General features: G+C 37.6%; 2 protein-coding genes across 3 annotated transcripts in view; both read left to right on the top strand.

The window, feature by feature from the left end:
• Positions 1 to 89: 89 nt before the first annotated feature.
• Positions 90 to 8,115, top strand: hprt1l (hypoxanthine phosphoribosyltransferase 1, like). Its single transcript, XM_060886175.1, has 10 exons — positions 90 to 198; positions 1,888 to 1,994; positions 3,230 to 3,413; positions 4,103 to 4,168; positions 4,284 to 4,301; positions 4,554 to 4,636; positions 5,036 to 5,082; positions 7,479 to 7,555; positions 7,639 to 7,680; positions 7,778 to 8,115. The coding sequence occupies exons 1-10, from the start codon at positions 178 to 180 to the stop codon at positions 7,823 to 7,825; spliced, it is 693 nt and encodes a 230-aa protein (XP_060742158.1). The 5' UTR covers positions 90 to 177; the 3' UTR covers positions 7,826 to 8,115.
• Positions 8,116 to 9,184: 1,069 nt separating this feature from the next.
• The window catches only part of wwox (WW domain containing oxidoreductase), a 161,863-nt gene continuing 153,839 nt past the window's right edge, over positions 9,185 to 17,208 (top strand). For both annotated transcript variants that reach the window (XM_060886687.1, XM_060886690.1), the window contains exons 1-4: positions 9,185 to 9,383; positions 10,936 to 11,000; positions 13,810 to 13,867; positions 14,031 to 14,200. In XM_060886687.1, the coding sequence (XP_060742670.1) occupies positions 9,277 to 9,383; positions 10,936 to 11,000; positions 13,810 to 13,867; positions 14,031 to 14,200 (400 nt within the window). In that variant the 5' untranslated portion in view covers positions 9,185 to 9,276. The remainder of the gene's footprint in view (positions 9,384 to 10,935; positions 11,001 to 13,809; positions 13,868 to 14,030; positions 14,201 to 17,208) is intronic.

Here is a 17,208-nt window from a genome sequence, read left to right as displayed (position 1 = left end):
AATGGCCCTTTTGGCATTCCACACTATTCCTGAAGCCCTCACTTAAATCAGATTATTAAGGAAACGGGATTCTGACGTCACGGCTTTAACAGTGCTGGGAGTGACTTGAGCGCGTGCACACACAAGCATGAATGCACCAGTATCACTATAGTGCACTTCAAGGGCAAGCTGATAAAGATGGATTCTTCTTATTTAGAGGTGAGCAGCGTTTTGTTCTCCATCCTCGCAACACTGACAGCTCTGTATCGGGAACACGGGCACTGCGAACGTGTTATAGACGTTAAAGACGTGTGTGTGTGTGTGTGTGTGTGTGTGTGTGTGTGTGTGTGTGTGTGTGTGTGTGTGTTAGGTACGGAAACGGCTCTGATTCGGTCTCTGATATGCACCTGTACTGGGTGTTGTTAGGATCAGAGTGGTACAGAGTCATGCTCTTTAAAGCAGAGAGAGAGAGAGAGAGAGAGAGAAGGGGAGAGAGAAAGATAAGGGGAGAGAGAGAGAGAGAGAGAGAGAGAAAGAGAGAGAGAAGGAGAAGGGGAGAGAGAGAGAGAGAGAGAGAGAGAGAGAAGGAGAGAGAGAGAGAGAGAGAAGGAGAGAGAGAGAGAGAAGGAGAGAGAGAGAGAAGGGGAGAGAGAAAGAGAAGGGGAGAGAGAGAGAGAGAGAGAAGGGGAGAGAGAGAGAGAGAAGGAGAGAGAGAGAGAAGGGGAGAGAGAGAGAGAGAGAGAGAGAGGGAAGGAGAGAGAGAGAAGGGGAGAGAGAGAGAGAGAGAGGGAAGGAGAGAGAGAGAGAGAAGGAGAGAGAGAGAGAGAAGGGGAGAGAGAGAGAGAAAGAGAAGGGGAGAGAGAGAGAGAAAGAGAGAGAGAAGGGGAGAGAGAGAGAGAAGGGGAGAGAGAGAGAGAAGGGGAGAGAGAGAGAGAAAGAGAAGGGGAGAGAGAGAGAGAAAGAGAGAGAGAAGGGGAGAGAGAGAGAGAAAGAGAGAGAGAAGGGGAGAGAGAGAGAGAGAAAGAGAGAGAGAGAAGGAGAGAGAGAGGGAGGGAGAGAGTGCTTGTTGCCCTGGAGACGTGGCTGTTTACCTTCTAACCTCAGCCCATAGAAATAAAATGTATGAACTGTAGCTTTCATTCTCACTTTGCTGCTGATCTTTAGTGTCTATAATCCATCTGAAAATCTACCTTTTTCTAGCTAGAGACCCATTTTACTGTAAAATAATCTCCACAGATACAGTACAGTACAGTACAGTACAGATTTAGCCTTTATAATAAACATTATTTAACATTAACAATATTAATAACATATTTAACATTAACAATAAACATTATTTAACTGTATACATCATATTCTTTTATTTATTATGAAATAATAATATTAATTAATAATACACATGACATTTCTATTTATTCCAAATATCCCTCACAACAAAAGCCATTATGTCCAAATATTAACATTATTGTCCTACTTGCTCATGAAGTTCAGATTAAACCCATTTTATTTAACAAACCACCCAAAAAAACTATAAGAATAAATATATGAACGTTGATAATGTTAATATTAGCTAATGTTAGTTGTTTGTAACTGTATTTAATCCATTATAACGACATAGAGATGTACAACTACAATGTTCCTTTAAAGCCTTTATTTTTAATTATAGTCTAATCATCTAACAGAAAACTTACACCATGTCCACATTTTTAATTGATGATTAATATTAAAGGAACGAGGCTCCAGGAGTCACCACAGTGACGAAGAGAGGTTCAGTTTAATACCATTAAAAAATGCAGAACTCCATTATTGTGTGTTTTATCTGTACTTTACAGGCTACAGACCCACATGTTCTCTACTCATAAACTCATCATCTCCTCTTACATTATTGCATGTTTCTAAACTTTGCAGATTGATGATGAGAACAAGGGGTTTGCGCTGAGCCTCTTTTGCATACCTAAACACTATGAAGAAGACTTGGACAGTGTTATCATTCCCAACGGTCTTATAAAAGATAGGTAAGTTGATAAGATTATTATTTGAAAGCTACTGAGTTACTAATCACTATGTGACATCTAGAGATGTGAAAGAGCATAAAGCTTGTGTCAGCAAACACCCGTCTTCAGGCAGCTTTCTTATCCGTGCCTGGAATCAGACTGCGTGTGATTTGAATTCTGCATTTTGTTAAACAAATTTCTGCGACCAAACCTTTCATGCACCTGTAACTTCTGTAGTGCAGCCTACTAAACATCTGCCCCTGAGGTGTTCTCCAATAAATACATCATGCCATGGTTCATTCATTCACTCATTCATCTTCTACCGCTTATCCGAACTACCTCGGGTCACGGGGAGCCTGTGTCTATCTCAGGCGTCATCGGGCATCAAGGCAGGATACACCCTGGACGGAGTGCCAACCCATCACAGGGCACACACACACACACACATACTCTCTCATTCACTCACTCACTCACACACTAGGGACAATTTTCCAGAGATGCCAATCAACCTACCATGCATGTCTTTGGACCAGGGGAGGAAACCGGAGTACCCGGAGGAAACCCCCGAGGCACGGGGAGAACATGCAAACTCCACACACACAAGGTGGAGGCAGGAATCGAACCCCCAACCCTGGAGGTGTGAGGCGAACGTGCTAACCACTAAGCCATGCCATGGTTCATTGCATATTTCTGAGGCTTATGTTGCTTAAAAGTTGCTGGTTACACAACTGAACTTGACTATTTACAGCAATAGAAAGGAAATGATTTACACTCTCACTCACACACTCTCTCACTCTCACACTCTCACACAGTCTCTCACTCTCACACACTCTCTCACTCTCACACACTCTCTCACTCACACTCTCACTCTCACACAGTCTCTCACACTCTCTCACTCTCACACACTCTCTCACTCTCACACTCTCACACAGTCTCTCACTCTCACACACTCTCTCACTCTCACACACTCTCTCACTCTCACACACTCTCACTCTCACAAACTCTCTCTCACTCTCTCACTCTCACACTCTTCACTCAGATGAAGATGAGTTACCTTTTGAATCTGGTTTCTTCCTCGTATCAACTCAGGAACTTTTCCTTGCCACATTTGCCTCCAGGCTGCTCATTAGTGATAAATATAAGTAAAAAAACACTTTATACTTTTTATATGACTGTAAATTTGCACTGCAGCAATGCCAGGCTATACAAATGAAACTGAATTAAATTAAGTACAATTAAAATATTTTTCTCTTTAGGACCGAGCGCTTGGCCAGAGACATTGTTCGTGACATGGGAACACAACACATCATGGCCCTGTGTGTGCTGAAAGGAGGCTATACATTCTTTGCAGACCTGATGGACTACATTAACGCGCTGAATCGTAACAGTGACAAATCTGTACCGCTGACCGTGGATTTCATTAGGCTTAAGAGTTACTCGGTGAGTCACAGTCCGAAATATTTATTTTTTACACTGAACATTCTTTGACTTCTGTTTGGGATTTCGGAATAAAATACATTATTTTATTATGACCATTTTGTGATGCACACCGTTGGACCATACTGATTGTTGTTGATCATTTAATCATTTACTCTCATGTCATGATCAACTACAGACTTCAGCTCTCTAGAACTGATTCTGTATTATATTTACTTAACATATTAATGTGCAGCAGATCTACGTGTAATTATTGCTCAAATGCTTGCTAAGAGTGGGCACGGTGGCTTAGTGGTTAGCACGTTCACCTCACACCTCCAGGGTCGGGGTTCAATTCCCGCCTCCGCCTTGTGTGTGTGGAGTTTGCATGTTCTCCCCGTGCCTCGGGGGTTTCCTCTGGGTACTCCGGTTTCCTCCCCCGGTCCAAAGACATGCATGGTAGGTTGATTGGCATCTCTGGAAAATTGTCTGTAGTGTGTGATTGCGTGAGTGAATGAGTGTGTGTGTGCCCTGTGATGGGTTGGCACTCCGTCCAGGGTGTATCCTGCCTTGATGCCCGATGACGCCTGAGATAGGCACAGGCTCCCCGTGACCCGAGGTAGTTCGGATAAGCGGTAGAAGATGAGTGAGTGAGAGAGTGAATGCTTGCTAAGATAGTGATCTTCCCCCAAATGGTTCGTGTTTATTTCCAGAATGACCAGACGACAAGCCGTGTACAGGTTATCGGAGGAGATGACTTAGCTTCTCTCACTGGAAAAGTAAGCTTTGCATTTATTTGAGATTTGTAAGTTTTTTTCTAAGACCGTGACGATCGTCTCTTTACTTTGTAATGCTTATGAGTTCCTTCTGCTCTTTTTGTCACAATGTTCACAGAATGTGCTTGTGGTTGAGGTGAGTTTTTTTTTTTACTTAAAATTTTCAAATAAAAAAATTTTCACTGATTCTTTATGACATTTCTATTTAATATTTACAAGTTAAACACAGCTGATTTGACATCGTGCACAGTATTGATGGTGTTTATAGATGTCTAAAACATGTGGGATGTTGGGGAAAGACGAGGTGGGGTGAGTTTTGAATTGCACTGTGATGTTAAGCTGTTAATAATATCAGCTATTTATTTTCACTTCTTTGGATGGTTTTCAGGATATTATAGAGACTGGGAAGACGATGGAAACTCTGCTGACGTTATTAAATAAATGTCAACCCAAGATGGTCAAAGTGGCCAGGTGAAAGAGTGACTAGTAATCATGATGTTTGGAATAAATGGTGCACATTTCTGTTCAAAAGAGGAATTTCTGTATAAACCTAAAATATTACCAATGAGCCTTGGTAGAGTTCTGATCCAGGCACAGTACACACACACACACACACACACACACACACACACACACACACACAAAACCACGATTGGCAAGCAGCAGATTCTCCACAAGATGCATGTACTAGCCCCACCAACCCTGAGTGAGGATCTTGGGGAAGAAAAACCCCACCATCACCACCAACAAACAATACATGATCATGATAACGCTGTATGATAAATTTATCTGTTATCTTTGTATCATTATATTTCAACTCCATAATCGTTTAGATTAAATGTATTAATTCAGTTGTTCTGTCACTTTTAGCCTTCTTGTGAAGAGGACACCCCGAAGCTCAGGGTATCGTCCTGACTGTGAGTACCTGTCTATTATTTCTGTTAAGATTTTTTGACACTGAAAGGATAAATCCTGCTGCTCATGATCTCTGACTTTGACCAAAGCTGATGCGTTTGTGTCTGTAGTGGTTATGCAACACTTTTAGCAGTCTGGAGGCTGATAAGCTTTTGTCCTTAAAGCACAGATGTTACTGTCTCTTGACTCTACTCTTATATTGGGTGTTGAAGTAGGTGGAGACTGTCCACATTCCACCAAACTAGCCATTAATGACTTATTAGAGTTCACGATAGTAGACAACAGTATATCTTTTATGCTATAAATGCTAGGAAACCCCCTCCAGATGTTGCAGTTTGGATGTGGAAGCCAATTTTGAATACTGCTTTATGGTGAATCTTTGTGAGAGCACAAGCTGACTTACTAATATAACAATGCGAACTCTCTTAAGCTCAGCATCACACTGGAACACATTAGGGAGGACTCAACATCTAAGGCTCTGGGTTACCGATCAACAAGGTTAAGGGGTTCGAGCTCCAGCACTGCCAACTGCCACTGTTGGGCCCTTGAGTAAGGCCCTTAATTCCTTCTGTGCCGTTGTGTGTACAAGCTGACGTTGACGTACAAGTTGCAGCAGCAGCTGTTTTGTTCCATCACGCTCCAGAGCTGTTGAAGTGTCCACAGATGATCAGCACTGGCTGGTTGTCTGGCCTTAACCTTCCTGTCTAGTTCGTCCCATACTAGTCCATAGGGTTAAGGTAGAATGCGAAGAATCCATATGCAGATTTATTGAAGAATACACAGGGGAACATGCAGGGTTTAAAACAGCAGGCAAAAGTCAAAAAACATTAAATCTGTCAGAGTGGAAAACAAATCTGAAACTCGTAAATCCACAAAATCAAAACACAGAGACCCCGGACGCAGAGACCCTGGACGCAGAGACCCCGGACGCAGAGACCCCGGACGCAGAGACCCCGGACACAGAGACCCCGGACACAGAGACCCCGGACACAGACGCCTCAGACACAGACACCCCAGACAAAGACGCCCCGGTCACAGAGACCCCAGCTCAGACTCACAGGAAAACCAAACAATACTTTGCAACATGCTAACCATGTGAGTTTGCTTATATAGCAGTGACCCAGAAGTGCTGCATGCCAACCTGGAAGTCCTAATTTTCAGGGGGTAGGTGCCCTCTGCTGGGCCGGAGAGGGAACTCTGAGTAAGGTTTTTACACCAAGGGGTCCATGTCATCATGTTCTTTTTTCTTTAAATAGTTCTGGCAAAGCTTAGATTTGTGTTTCAGATAGTTGTCCTGTTGTAGTATGAATGACTGTCCAATTAGTCCCAATCCAGATGGTATGGCATTAGAAGGTATGGCATGTCTCTGGAGGATACTATGGTTCTTTAACACGCGTAAAATCTTTATATAAAACCAAAAATATCAAACTTTGATTCATCAGACCACAAGACATTTCTCCAGACAGCAACGGTCCAATTTTTGACCATGTTCTGATCTCTCAGCAGGGGTTTCTTTGCAGCTACATGCTCCATAATACCAGCTTCCTGAAGTCTCCTCTGCACTGACGAAGTTGACACAGTGACACAGCTTTAGTTGCATTAAGCTGTGCTGTGATTAAGCTGTGTCTCTTATTAACTGCTCCTCTGATTTTGTTGTTAATCGACGTCTTCCAGTTCTGTTCCAGTCAGCGTTCTTCCCTGTTATTCTTTCTGCAGGAAATGCCTTTATTCTCCAGTGTAACAAGAACTTGCCTATTCTCTCTTGTTAGTTCACGTTTGCCTCCCACAGTTTCCAACGAATGTTATAAAAAAACATGCGAACATGACCCTAACCTGGGGGAAAACAGACGCACTATTTGACAAACCATTGAGCCCTAATTCAATTCAGCTGGACAGCACAGTCTGTGACTGAGACACTTTTATATCATTATACCTGAATACTGAACTTACAGCTTAATGATGCTGTTTGTGTTATTTCATTTCAAATAGCAGATCAGAAATGTTTTGTTGTGTTGTAGTAAAATATATTACGTATTTACAGTACAATATTTGCATAATTTTGTAATATATATGAAAAACACAGGGTGTCCAAAGACTTTTGACTGGTAGTGTATATGATGCACAAATGTGTGTAATTAAACCCTGAAACACGTCTCCATTTAACTTCGACTTGCACAACCATGTGATGTCAGAATGATCTGTTACTGCTGTATTGTTTCCCCACAGGAATAGCTGCTGCGTACGTACATTATTGTGAATAGATAGCTTGTCTAGAGGAAAAAAACAAGAAGGTTTTAGATTCAGGATCATATGCAGCTATAGATTTATTCTGGTCCAATCACTCTGGCATTTTTTTAGTGTTGTAGTTTTTATATTTTCCTTCTTGTTTTTCTTTCAGACTTCGGTTTCGAGGTTCCTGATAAATTCCTGGTGGGATATGCTCTAGACTACAACGAATATTTCAGGGATTTGAACGTGAGTAACTTAGAGTTGCACCAACACATGACGGCTTCTGTAGGAACGTTTATTTCATGAGTTGATTCTTCGTTTCCTGTCAGCACATCTGTATACTCAGCGACCGAGCAAAGGAAAAGTACAAGGTATGAACAGGGTATAAAATGCTGGATGCATGAAGACTGACACCACTGTGACCTCCTTCTTCTTGGTTGTGTTTCTACATTCTGCTTTTTCTTGAAGGCGTACGAACGTCGATTAACAAAAGGCCAAAGATGTTGGAGAATGTAAGGGCCACCTGAAAATAGATTTTGTTCAGAATTAGACATCTAGAGTTATTCATATTAATGACATATAAAATATGACATTATTAGGAACTATTGTTTTATGTGTATGTTTTTATTTATTTCTGGTGAGGCCTTAGGATGTACTTGATTTAAAAAAAACCTGATATAATATTTCATCAGTTCTGAGAGAATTGAGATGTTTTAGTTTGAGTTATGAATCTAGTGCATGAATGTACACAATGTCATAACTTCTGTGTTTATCAGATACAATAAAATAAATGTCTTATTTTGTAACACTAGAGTGATTTGTGTAATAACACACAGACCTCCTGAATTACAGCAATAAAGTAATCCTAAAGTGTGTGGGGTGTTTTTGACTCTGTTGTATGAGTAAAAATGAAAAGTGACGTGACATGCGGCTAAGTGCGGTGACCCATAGTCAGAATTTGTTCTCTGCATTTAACCCATCCAGAGTGCACACACACAGCAGTGAACACACACACACACACACCGTGAACACACACCCGCAGCAGTGGGCAGCCATTTATGCTGCTCAAGGGAACCTCAGTCGTGGTATTGCCGGCCCGAGACTCGAACCCACAACCTTAGAGTTAGGAGTCAGACTCTCTAACCATTAGGCCACGACTTTGATTTGTTCTGACTGATTCTGTAGTTATTTCGGATTCTATTGCTAAGATCCACTTTGCTGATAATGAGCAGAAAATATGTCAGTTATGCAAAAGGAAATGACGTAACTGGAGAAAGTCCTGAATGTCATGTCTACTGTTTGTTCTAACTGGTATCTGAGATTAGAATGAGCAGGTCCCATATTGTAGAATGTTGAAATGAGAACTCCATAAGTACCATGAAAACATCCGGTCTGTAACACACCTCCTCCACAGGGTCTCAGGGGACCTGGAGTCCATCCCAGGGCCCCGGGCACATGAACTGGGTGGCACCTGATCACGGGTCACTCCAGCACACGTACATACATGAAATATGGACAATTTGGAGATGCCAGTCAGCACCTGGAGGAGAACATACACAGTCCACATAATCAGTTTGAAGGCAGGAGTTAAAATCCCCAACCCTGGAGATGCCCCATGTGAAGCCACAGTGACCCTGAGAGTGAATCTGTGGGTAATAAATAAGCTGAAATGCAGCATGGAAACAGGGAAAGTTAGACTCGAGCTCAGATGAACTGCACTGAAATAAAGCTTTAGAAGCCTGTAGAAGCCTTCAGAAGGTTCATCTGAAGGTCTTTAAATACAGCACGTGTTGATTTAGAGACTTTTGTGTTATATCGTGAGGAGTAAAGCACAGCATACATATCCCATAATTCCTTGCGCTCACGTCACGTCACGTGACGTGAAGTTTGCGGAAGTACAAAAGCCGAATTAAAGCCAGCTTTTTAGATTTCAGAGCTTTTATTAGTGACTTAAATAAACCGGTTTAATGGCTGCACTAAAATACGCAGGAATGGACGATACTGACAGTGAGGATGAGCTTCCTCCAGGCTGGGAGGAGAGAAGCACAAAGGACGGCTGGGTTTATTATGCTAAGTGAGTTGTGTTCAGTGTGTTGGGTTGTGTTCAGTGACAATTATAATATATTATGTTAAGTGAGTTGTGTTCAGTCACGATAATAATAATATTATGTTAAGTGAGTTGTGTTCAGTCACGATAATAATAATATTATGTTAAGTGAGTTGTGTTCAGTGTGTTGGGTTGTGTTCAGTCACAATAATAATATATTATGTTAAGTGAGTTGTGTTCAGTCACAATTATAATATGTTCAGTGTGTTGGGTTGTGTTCAGTCACAATAATAATATATTATGTTAAGTGAGTTGTGTTCAGTCACAATTATAATATATTATGTTAAGTGAGTTGTGTTCAGTCACGATAATAATAATATATTATGTTAAGTGAGTTGTGTTCAGTGTGTTGGGTTGTGTTCAGTCACAATAATAATATATTATGTTAAGTGAGTTGTGTTCAGTCACAATTATAATATGTTCAGTGTGTTGGGTTGTGTTCAGTCACAATAATAATATATTATGTTAAGTGAGTTGTGTTCAGTCACAATTATAATATATTATGTTAAGTGAGTTGTGTTCAGTCACGATAATAATAATATATTATGTTAAGTGAGTTGTGTTCAGTGTGTTGGGTTGTGTTCAGTCACAATAATAATATATTATGTTAAGTGAGTTGTGTTCAGTCACAATTATAATATGTTCAGTGTGTTGGGTTGTGTTCAGTCACAATAACAATATATTATGTTAAGTGAGTTGTGTTCAGTCGCAATAACAATATATTATGTTAAGTGAGTTGTGTTCAGTCACAATAATAATAATATATTATGTTAAGTGAGTTGTGTTCAGTGTGTTGGGTTGTGTTCAGTGTGTTGGGTTGTGTTCAGTGACAATTATAATATATTATGTTAAGTGAGTTGTGTTCAGTCACAATTATAATATGTTCAGTGTGTTGGGTTGTGTTCAGTCACAATAACAATATATTATGTTAAGTGAGTTGTGTTCAGTCACAATTATAATATATTATGTTAAGTGAGTTGTGTTCAATCACAATAATAATAATATATTATGTTAAGTGAGTTGTGTTCAGTGTGTTAGGTTGTGTTCAGTCACAATAATAATATATTATGTTAAGTGAGTTGTGTTCAGTCACAATAATAATATATTATGTTAAGTGAGTTGTGTTCAGTCACAATAATAATATATTATGTTAAGTGAGTTGTGTTCAGTGTGTTGGGTTGTGTTCAGTCACAATAATAATATATTATGTTAAGTGAGTTGTGTTCAGTCACAATAATAATATATTATGTTAAGTGAGTTGTGTTCAGTCACAATAATAATATATTATGTTAAGTGAGTTGTGTTCAGTCACAATAATAATATATTATGTTAAGTGAGTTGTGTTCAGTCACAATAATAATATATTATGTTAAGTGAGTTGTGTTCAGTCACAATAATATATTATGTTAAGTGAGTTGTGTTCAGTCACAACTTCACATGATATTCACGTGTTAATAAGTACAGAATGTAAATGTAACTGCAGTTATATTGTGTAAATGTCTGTGTTTGTGTGTCTCAGTCATGACGAGATGAAGACACAGTGGGAACATCCTAAAACTGGGAAGAAGAAACGCTGTGCAGGAGGTTTATATTACTGCTGTATACTATACACTATACACTATACACTATATACTATACACTATACACCTATATACTATACACTATACACCTATATACTATACACTATACACCTATATACTATACACTATACACTATACACCTATATACTATACACTATACACCTATATACTATACACTATACACTATACACCTATATACTGTATACTATACACTATACACCTATATACTATACACTATACACCTATATACTATACACTATACACCTATACACCTATATACTATACACTATACACTATATACTATACACTATACACTATATACTATACACTATACACTATATACTATACACTATACACTATACACCTATATACTGTATACTATACACTATACACTATATACTATACACTATACACTATACACTATACACCTATATACTATACACTATACACTATACACCTATATACTATACACTATACACCTATATACTATACACTATACACCTATACACTATACACCTATATACTATACACTATACACCTATATACTATACACTATACACTATACACCTATATACTATACACTATACACTATACACCTATACACTATACACCTATATACTATACACTATACACCTATACACTATACACCTATATACTATACACTATACACCTATATACTATACACTATACACTATACACCTATATACTATACACTATACACTATACACTATACACCTATATACTATACACCTATATACTATACACTATACACCTATATACTATACACTATACACTATACACCTATATACTATACACTATACACTATACACCTATACACTATACACCTATATACTATACACTATACACTATACACCTATATACTATACACTATACACTATACACCTATATACTATACACTATACACTATACACCTATATACTATACACTATACACCTATACACTATACACTATACACCTATATACTATACACTATACACCTATACACTATACACCTATATACTATACACTATACACTATACACCTATATACTGTATACTATACACTATACACCTATATACTGTATACTATAAACTATACACCTATATACTATACACTATACACCTATATACTATACACTATACACCTATATACTGTACACTATACACCTATACACTATACACTATACACTATATACTATACACCTATACACTATACACATATATACTATACACCTATACACTATACACTATACACCTATACACTATACACCTATATACTGTATACTATACACTATACACCTATATACTGTATACTATACACATATACACTATACACCTATATACTGTATACTATACACTATACACCTATACACTATACACCTATATACTGTATACTATATACTATACACCTATACACTATACACCTATATACTGTATACTATACACTATACACCTATACACTATACACCTATATACTGTATACTATACACTATACACTATACACCTATATACTGTATACTATACACATATACACTATACACCTATATACTATATACCTATACACTATACACTATACACCTATACACCTATACACTATACACTATACACCTATATACTGTATACTATACACATATATACTATACACCTATATACTATATACCTGTCTATATAATCACCTCTACTACTACTAATAATAATAATCTTAGAGGATTTGTGATCACACCAGCATGATGTTGGCTTCATCCAACATCTCCATCCTTCATGTTTAGAAACCCAGTACTTTAACTGTCTTGTTTTGTGGATTCATGGCTTTATAATCAGTAATATAATCACACAGTTAATCAGTAATATAATCACACAGTTAATCAGTAATATAATCACACAGTTAATCAGTAATATAATCACACAGTTAATCAGTAATATAATCACACAGTTAATCAGTAATATAATCACACAGTTAATCAGTAATATAATCACACAGTTAATCAGTAATATAATCACACAGTTAATCAGTAATATAATCACACAGTTAATCAGTAATATAATCACACAGTTCTGTTCATTTCCAGGTAGTAACTCTAATGTATAAGGAGGTATCTGTTTTTATTAAGCTCCCTTTTCTAGCAGTAAATGTTAGCTATAATGTTTAAGCCCTTTGCTGTAATTATATACAGGGCCGATGACATTATGGCTTGATCGTAATACTGGCGGTACGATATATTTACAGTATTTACAGTATTCATTACTTTATATAATATCTGCTCACTCCAGTCAGTTTACCTTCATGTCCAAAGCCAAGGACATGGTTTAAGTTTCTCTGGTGGGGGGAATCTAAAAAACCTGATTCATGTGTGATGAATAATGAGCCGTTGTCTTGTTCCAGCTGATCTACATCATAAACCGATTGCATTACATCTTATCTATTGGCACTGGTTTTGTGTTATGTCTCATTGTATCACGGCCTTTATTATGTTTAGCTTAGTCCTGATGCACACTGTGTATCTTCTCTTGGACAATTGCAGCCAATTTCAGTACATCAACGAGTCAATACTGACCAGGTGCTATACTGTATAAGGAACACAAATAGATTACAATCCCTGTGTTGTAGTTTGGAGTATAGCTAATCTGTGGGCTGGAGAACCTTAAAACATAGATTCAGGTTCATTACATAAACACTTGTCACTGCTTTTCTGTGGTTTGAGGAAAATTCTGTGACTTTACAGGTCAAAATTTAAACCTAACAGACTGCAGTCCTGTTTCATGTATGAATATAAATGCTATATTTTCCTGTAACACAAATAAATTTTTTTACAGATCTTCCTTATGGATGGGAGCAGGAGATGGATGACATGGGTCAGATGTTCTATGTTGAGTAAGTTCTTGCATCTTGCTTAAATATCCTGAGACACATTTACACTCTGATGTTTGGTAGCCCATCGTAGCCCATTTTATAACAATATCACCTGGGAACCGTTTTAAATCAATGCCATGAAGTTTAGCATTAGATGTGCTTTTCTTTTCCTTACATTTTTCAGTCACATCAATAAGAGGAAGACGTACTTTGATCCTCGGCAGGCCTTCACCGTAGAGGATGTACAGGTGAAGCCTAAGCGCTATGATGGCAATACTGCAGCGCTGGAGATCCTCCAAGGTCACGATCTTTCTGACAAGGTCATAATCGTTACAGGGGGCAATTCTGGTATCGGTGAGTGCTGTACTTAAGTGTATAATATATCTATAATACACTAATTATGCTGTTCATATCCCACAATATATGCATTCAATTTTTAAAATAATAATATTCTGTTATTTCATGGTTCATGGGAACTGAATATATGCACAATCCCAGTTTACACCTTTTGCATATAGGAACAGTAGAAAAAAGAGACGTAATATACATAATGTACAGAGGGTGTCGCTGTAGTCCTGTGTATTGTGCCTCTGCCTGTGTGTTTATTCCAGAGCTTCAACACTAACTGCATTACCTTGTGAACAATAGGTACAAACTCCACCTTCTCCTCTCTAAATACTCCACACCAGTGTCTTGAATTTGTTGTCTAAAGAATAACGTGGCTTTAAGCCTTGAAACGTAATACACTAAAAGACAAACACACTGACAGTCAGTCCATTGTGAATGTTTTTACACCACAGTCACTTCGATCAGAGAGGAACATGGGGATGAAATCCATCTCAAACTTTACGGACTGATGTGTGTGTGAAATGCAGCTCACACACCTTTAGCTTTGAGCTGCTCTGCATGTCCTTTATACTCAGAATTCTGTAAATTGTCTATCGATAAAAATAGAATAAAAAAAATTCAAGATGCATTTTAAGCCGATTCTGCGCTCATGTTGTACGTAATCTCAGTGTTTTCCATAATCTTTAAATCGTACATGATTGCTTGAGACAGAAAAACACATTTAAATTGTAAATAAAACAATGATATAAACGATATTAACATTTAATGCTCAGTTGAAATAAAAGTCTGGGAACATGCGAAATGTCACCTTTTATTTCTCTGAGCTCTGTAATGAAATTTAGATTGATTTCTTTAGACCAAAAATGATGGTGTTTTGTGAAAACGGGTTTTTTATTGCTACACGTTTTTTTTTTAATTATTAAAACTTTTCGAACATTGTTATTAATCTAAGCTCATTATGAATCATGATAAGATAATGATGGTTTCTTTTCAGTGTGTTTTTCTCTCTGAACGCTAGAGGGCAGTGGAACAATATTTGCTGAATCTGAAGCTTAGGAACAAAGATGCAGTTTGAGGAAAGTCAGTGATGTATTATTTTAAAACTAATATGAAATAAATAAAAACAATCACTGGACTATCAGCTTATATGCATTAATAATAATAATAATAATAATAATAATAAATAACAATGATAACAAAACAGATATTAATTGTCCAATTTTGAATTGAATATACAGCCAGTAAATGAAAGCAGGAGTTCACAGATGTTTAGACGTCTCTATCAGCTCTACTACTAACACCTATTTAATTTACTGACTGATCTGACAAAACCCCACTCTTTATTTGCTATTAAACAGACAACAGCCTGTTATTTTAGTCTTTAATAAGAAGTCACATAAATAAACAACTAACAGTATTTCTTTTAAATTTATCTCTTGTGCTAATTCTACTTAAATTGTCGGTAAGGAGGAAACGTGGCCTGTTGTATTTACATGAAAACCTTAATTCAGTTTCAGCATGTTACTAAATATATGCTGTAGTTCCTCTTTTATGATGTCAAACTCCAGGATGTTCGATTTGTTTGAATAATTTATTTAATTCTATTCCCTTATTTATTCTGGTGGTTCCTACTGTGGTGCTTTTTAGTGCATTGAAAATGTAGATCAGACCCCAGTTATCTCATGCATTGAGAGCCAATATAATTTCCCCATAATAAGCCATGTGATATGGTAATTGTGGTTAGAAGGCATAGTGTATTTCCATCCTCTACCTGATTAGACCACTGTTCACTGCATCCCATTAGTCCATTACTCTTCTCATTATGAGGCGCTCTCTCTTTTCTTAAACTTTACTCTCCAACACAGTTAATAGTGGTAAAAGAATTATCTCTCTCTCACTCACACTCACACACACACACACACACACACACACACACACACTCTCACACACATACATTGCTCTACACCTGTACCTCTGCATTGATCTCACAGTACGTTTGACCTGAGCTGATGTCTCCTATTCATTCCCATTAGTAACTAGGGCACTTTCTTTAATTCTATTCTATTGAACCAAGTAAAAGTTATTTACTGTTCTGTGATCTGGTGTTTCTCTGTAATCTTGTTCTCTTTTGAATCTCAAACATTTTGGTAATGTTATTTAAATGTACAAGACGTAACTGAACTTTTGCACTGAACTATTTTTCCGTCTCAGCGCGTTCGTGTGCTCTGTAGAACACGTCTTCCTCATTTCTTGTTTATTCTTATTTATGTGTTATTTGTGGAGGTGACGGGGGACAGTTATACAGCATGGTGTTATTTCTGGACATCGGACGCATTGCTGTCTGTCCCCAGATCTGTACAGTGTCCTGGTGTCTCTCACACTGATGGACGTCATATAGCAGTTGTGTTGCACTAAATAGACTGTATTTGTGTCTGTGGTCTTATAAAAGTGTAGATGTGGATGTACAGATCATCAGATTTATCCAGTAGATCATATGAACCTTGTTCAGGTCACTAAAAAAATCTGTTCTTTCTCTTATATTATTGATAGGATTTAAAACGTTACTAAAAATAGACAAAGGAAATTTTAATTTTTCAATTCTTTTATATGATTTTTTTTTTCTTCTACATATAAATGATTATTTGTCAGTTTGAAGTTGTATTATTTGACCAGATCTTTGTTTCTCTTGACTCAGCGCACTGAGGCATGACGATTACTGGTACATGCTTAAAAAAATGAATATTAACATTCAGACCTTCTGTCTGTGTGAAATATGAATGTAAGTGAAATGTGTTCACTTTTAGCTGTTATACAGTCCTGCTGTCTCATGAGCTGCCTCTTGTGTTCTATGTTGGACACTCTGTATGTTTCATGGCTCACAACCCAAAATTTTATTATCCCTAATAATCCATGGCTCAAAGTGTGCTTTGAGTTGATCTGATTTTTATGGCTGGTTTGGTGTAGATTTTAGGATGTTTTTAGATCAGACATCTGTCTCTGTCTTCTGTCTTAGC

Source organism: Tachysurus vachellii, chromosome 14, assembly GCF_030014155.1.
Source record: "Tachysurus vachellii isolate PV-2020 chromosome 14, HZAU_Pvac_v1, whole genome shotgun sequence".
Classification (NCBI taxonomy): Eukaryota; Metazoa; Chordata; class Actinopteri; order Siluriformes; family Bagridae; genus Tachysurus; species Tachysurus vachellii.
The sequence above is the reverse complement of the archived record's forward strand: the minus strand, read 5'-3'. Positions and strand labels throughout refer to the sequence as shown.

Excerpts from the sequence above, each read along its gene's own strand:
- hprt1l (XM_060886175.1), top strand. The coding sequence starts at position 178 with ATGGATTCTTCTTATTTAGAG. Across the intron at positions 199-1,887 it reads TGGATTCTTCTTATTTAGAG|ATTGATGATGAGAACAAGGG; the intron begins GTGAGCAGCGTT and ends TAAACTTTGCAG. Across the intron at positions 3,414-4,102 it reads TTAGGCTTAAGAGTTACTCG|AATGACCAGACGACAAGCCG; the intron begins GTGAGTCACAGT and ends GTTTATTTCCAG.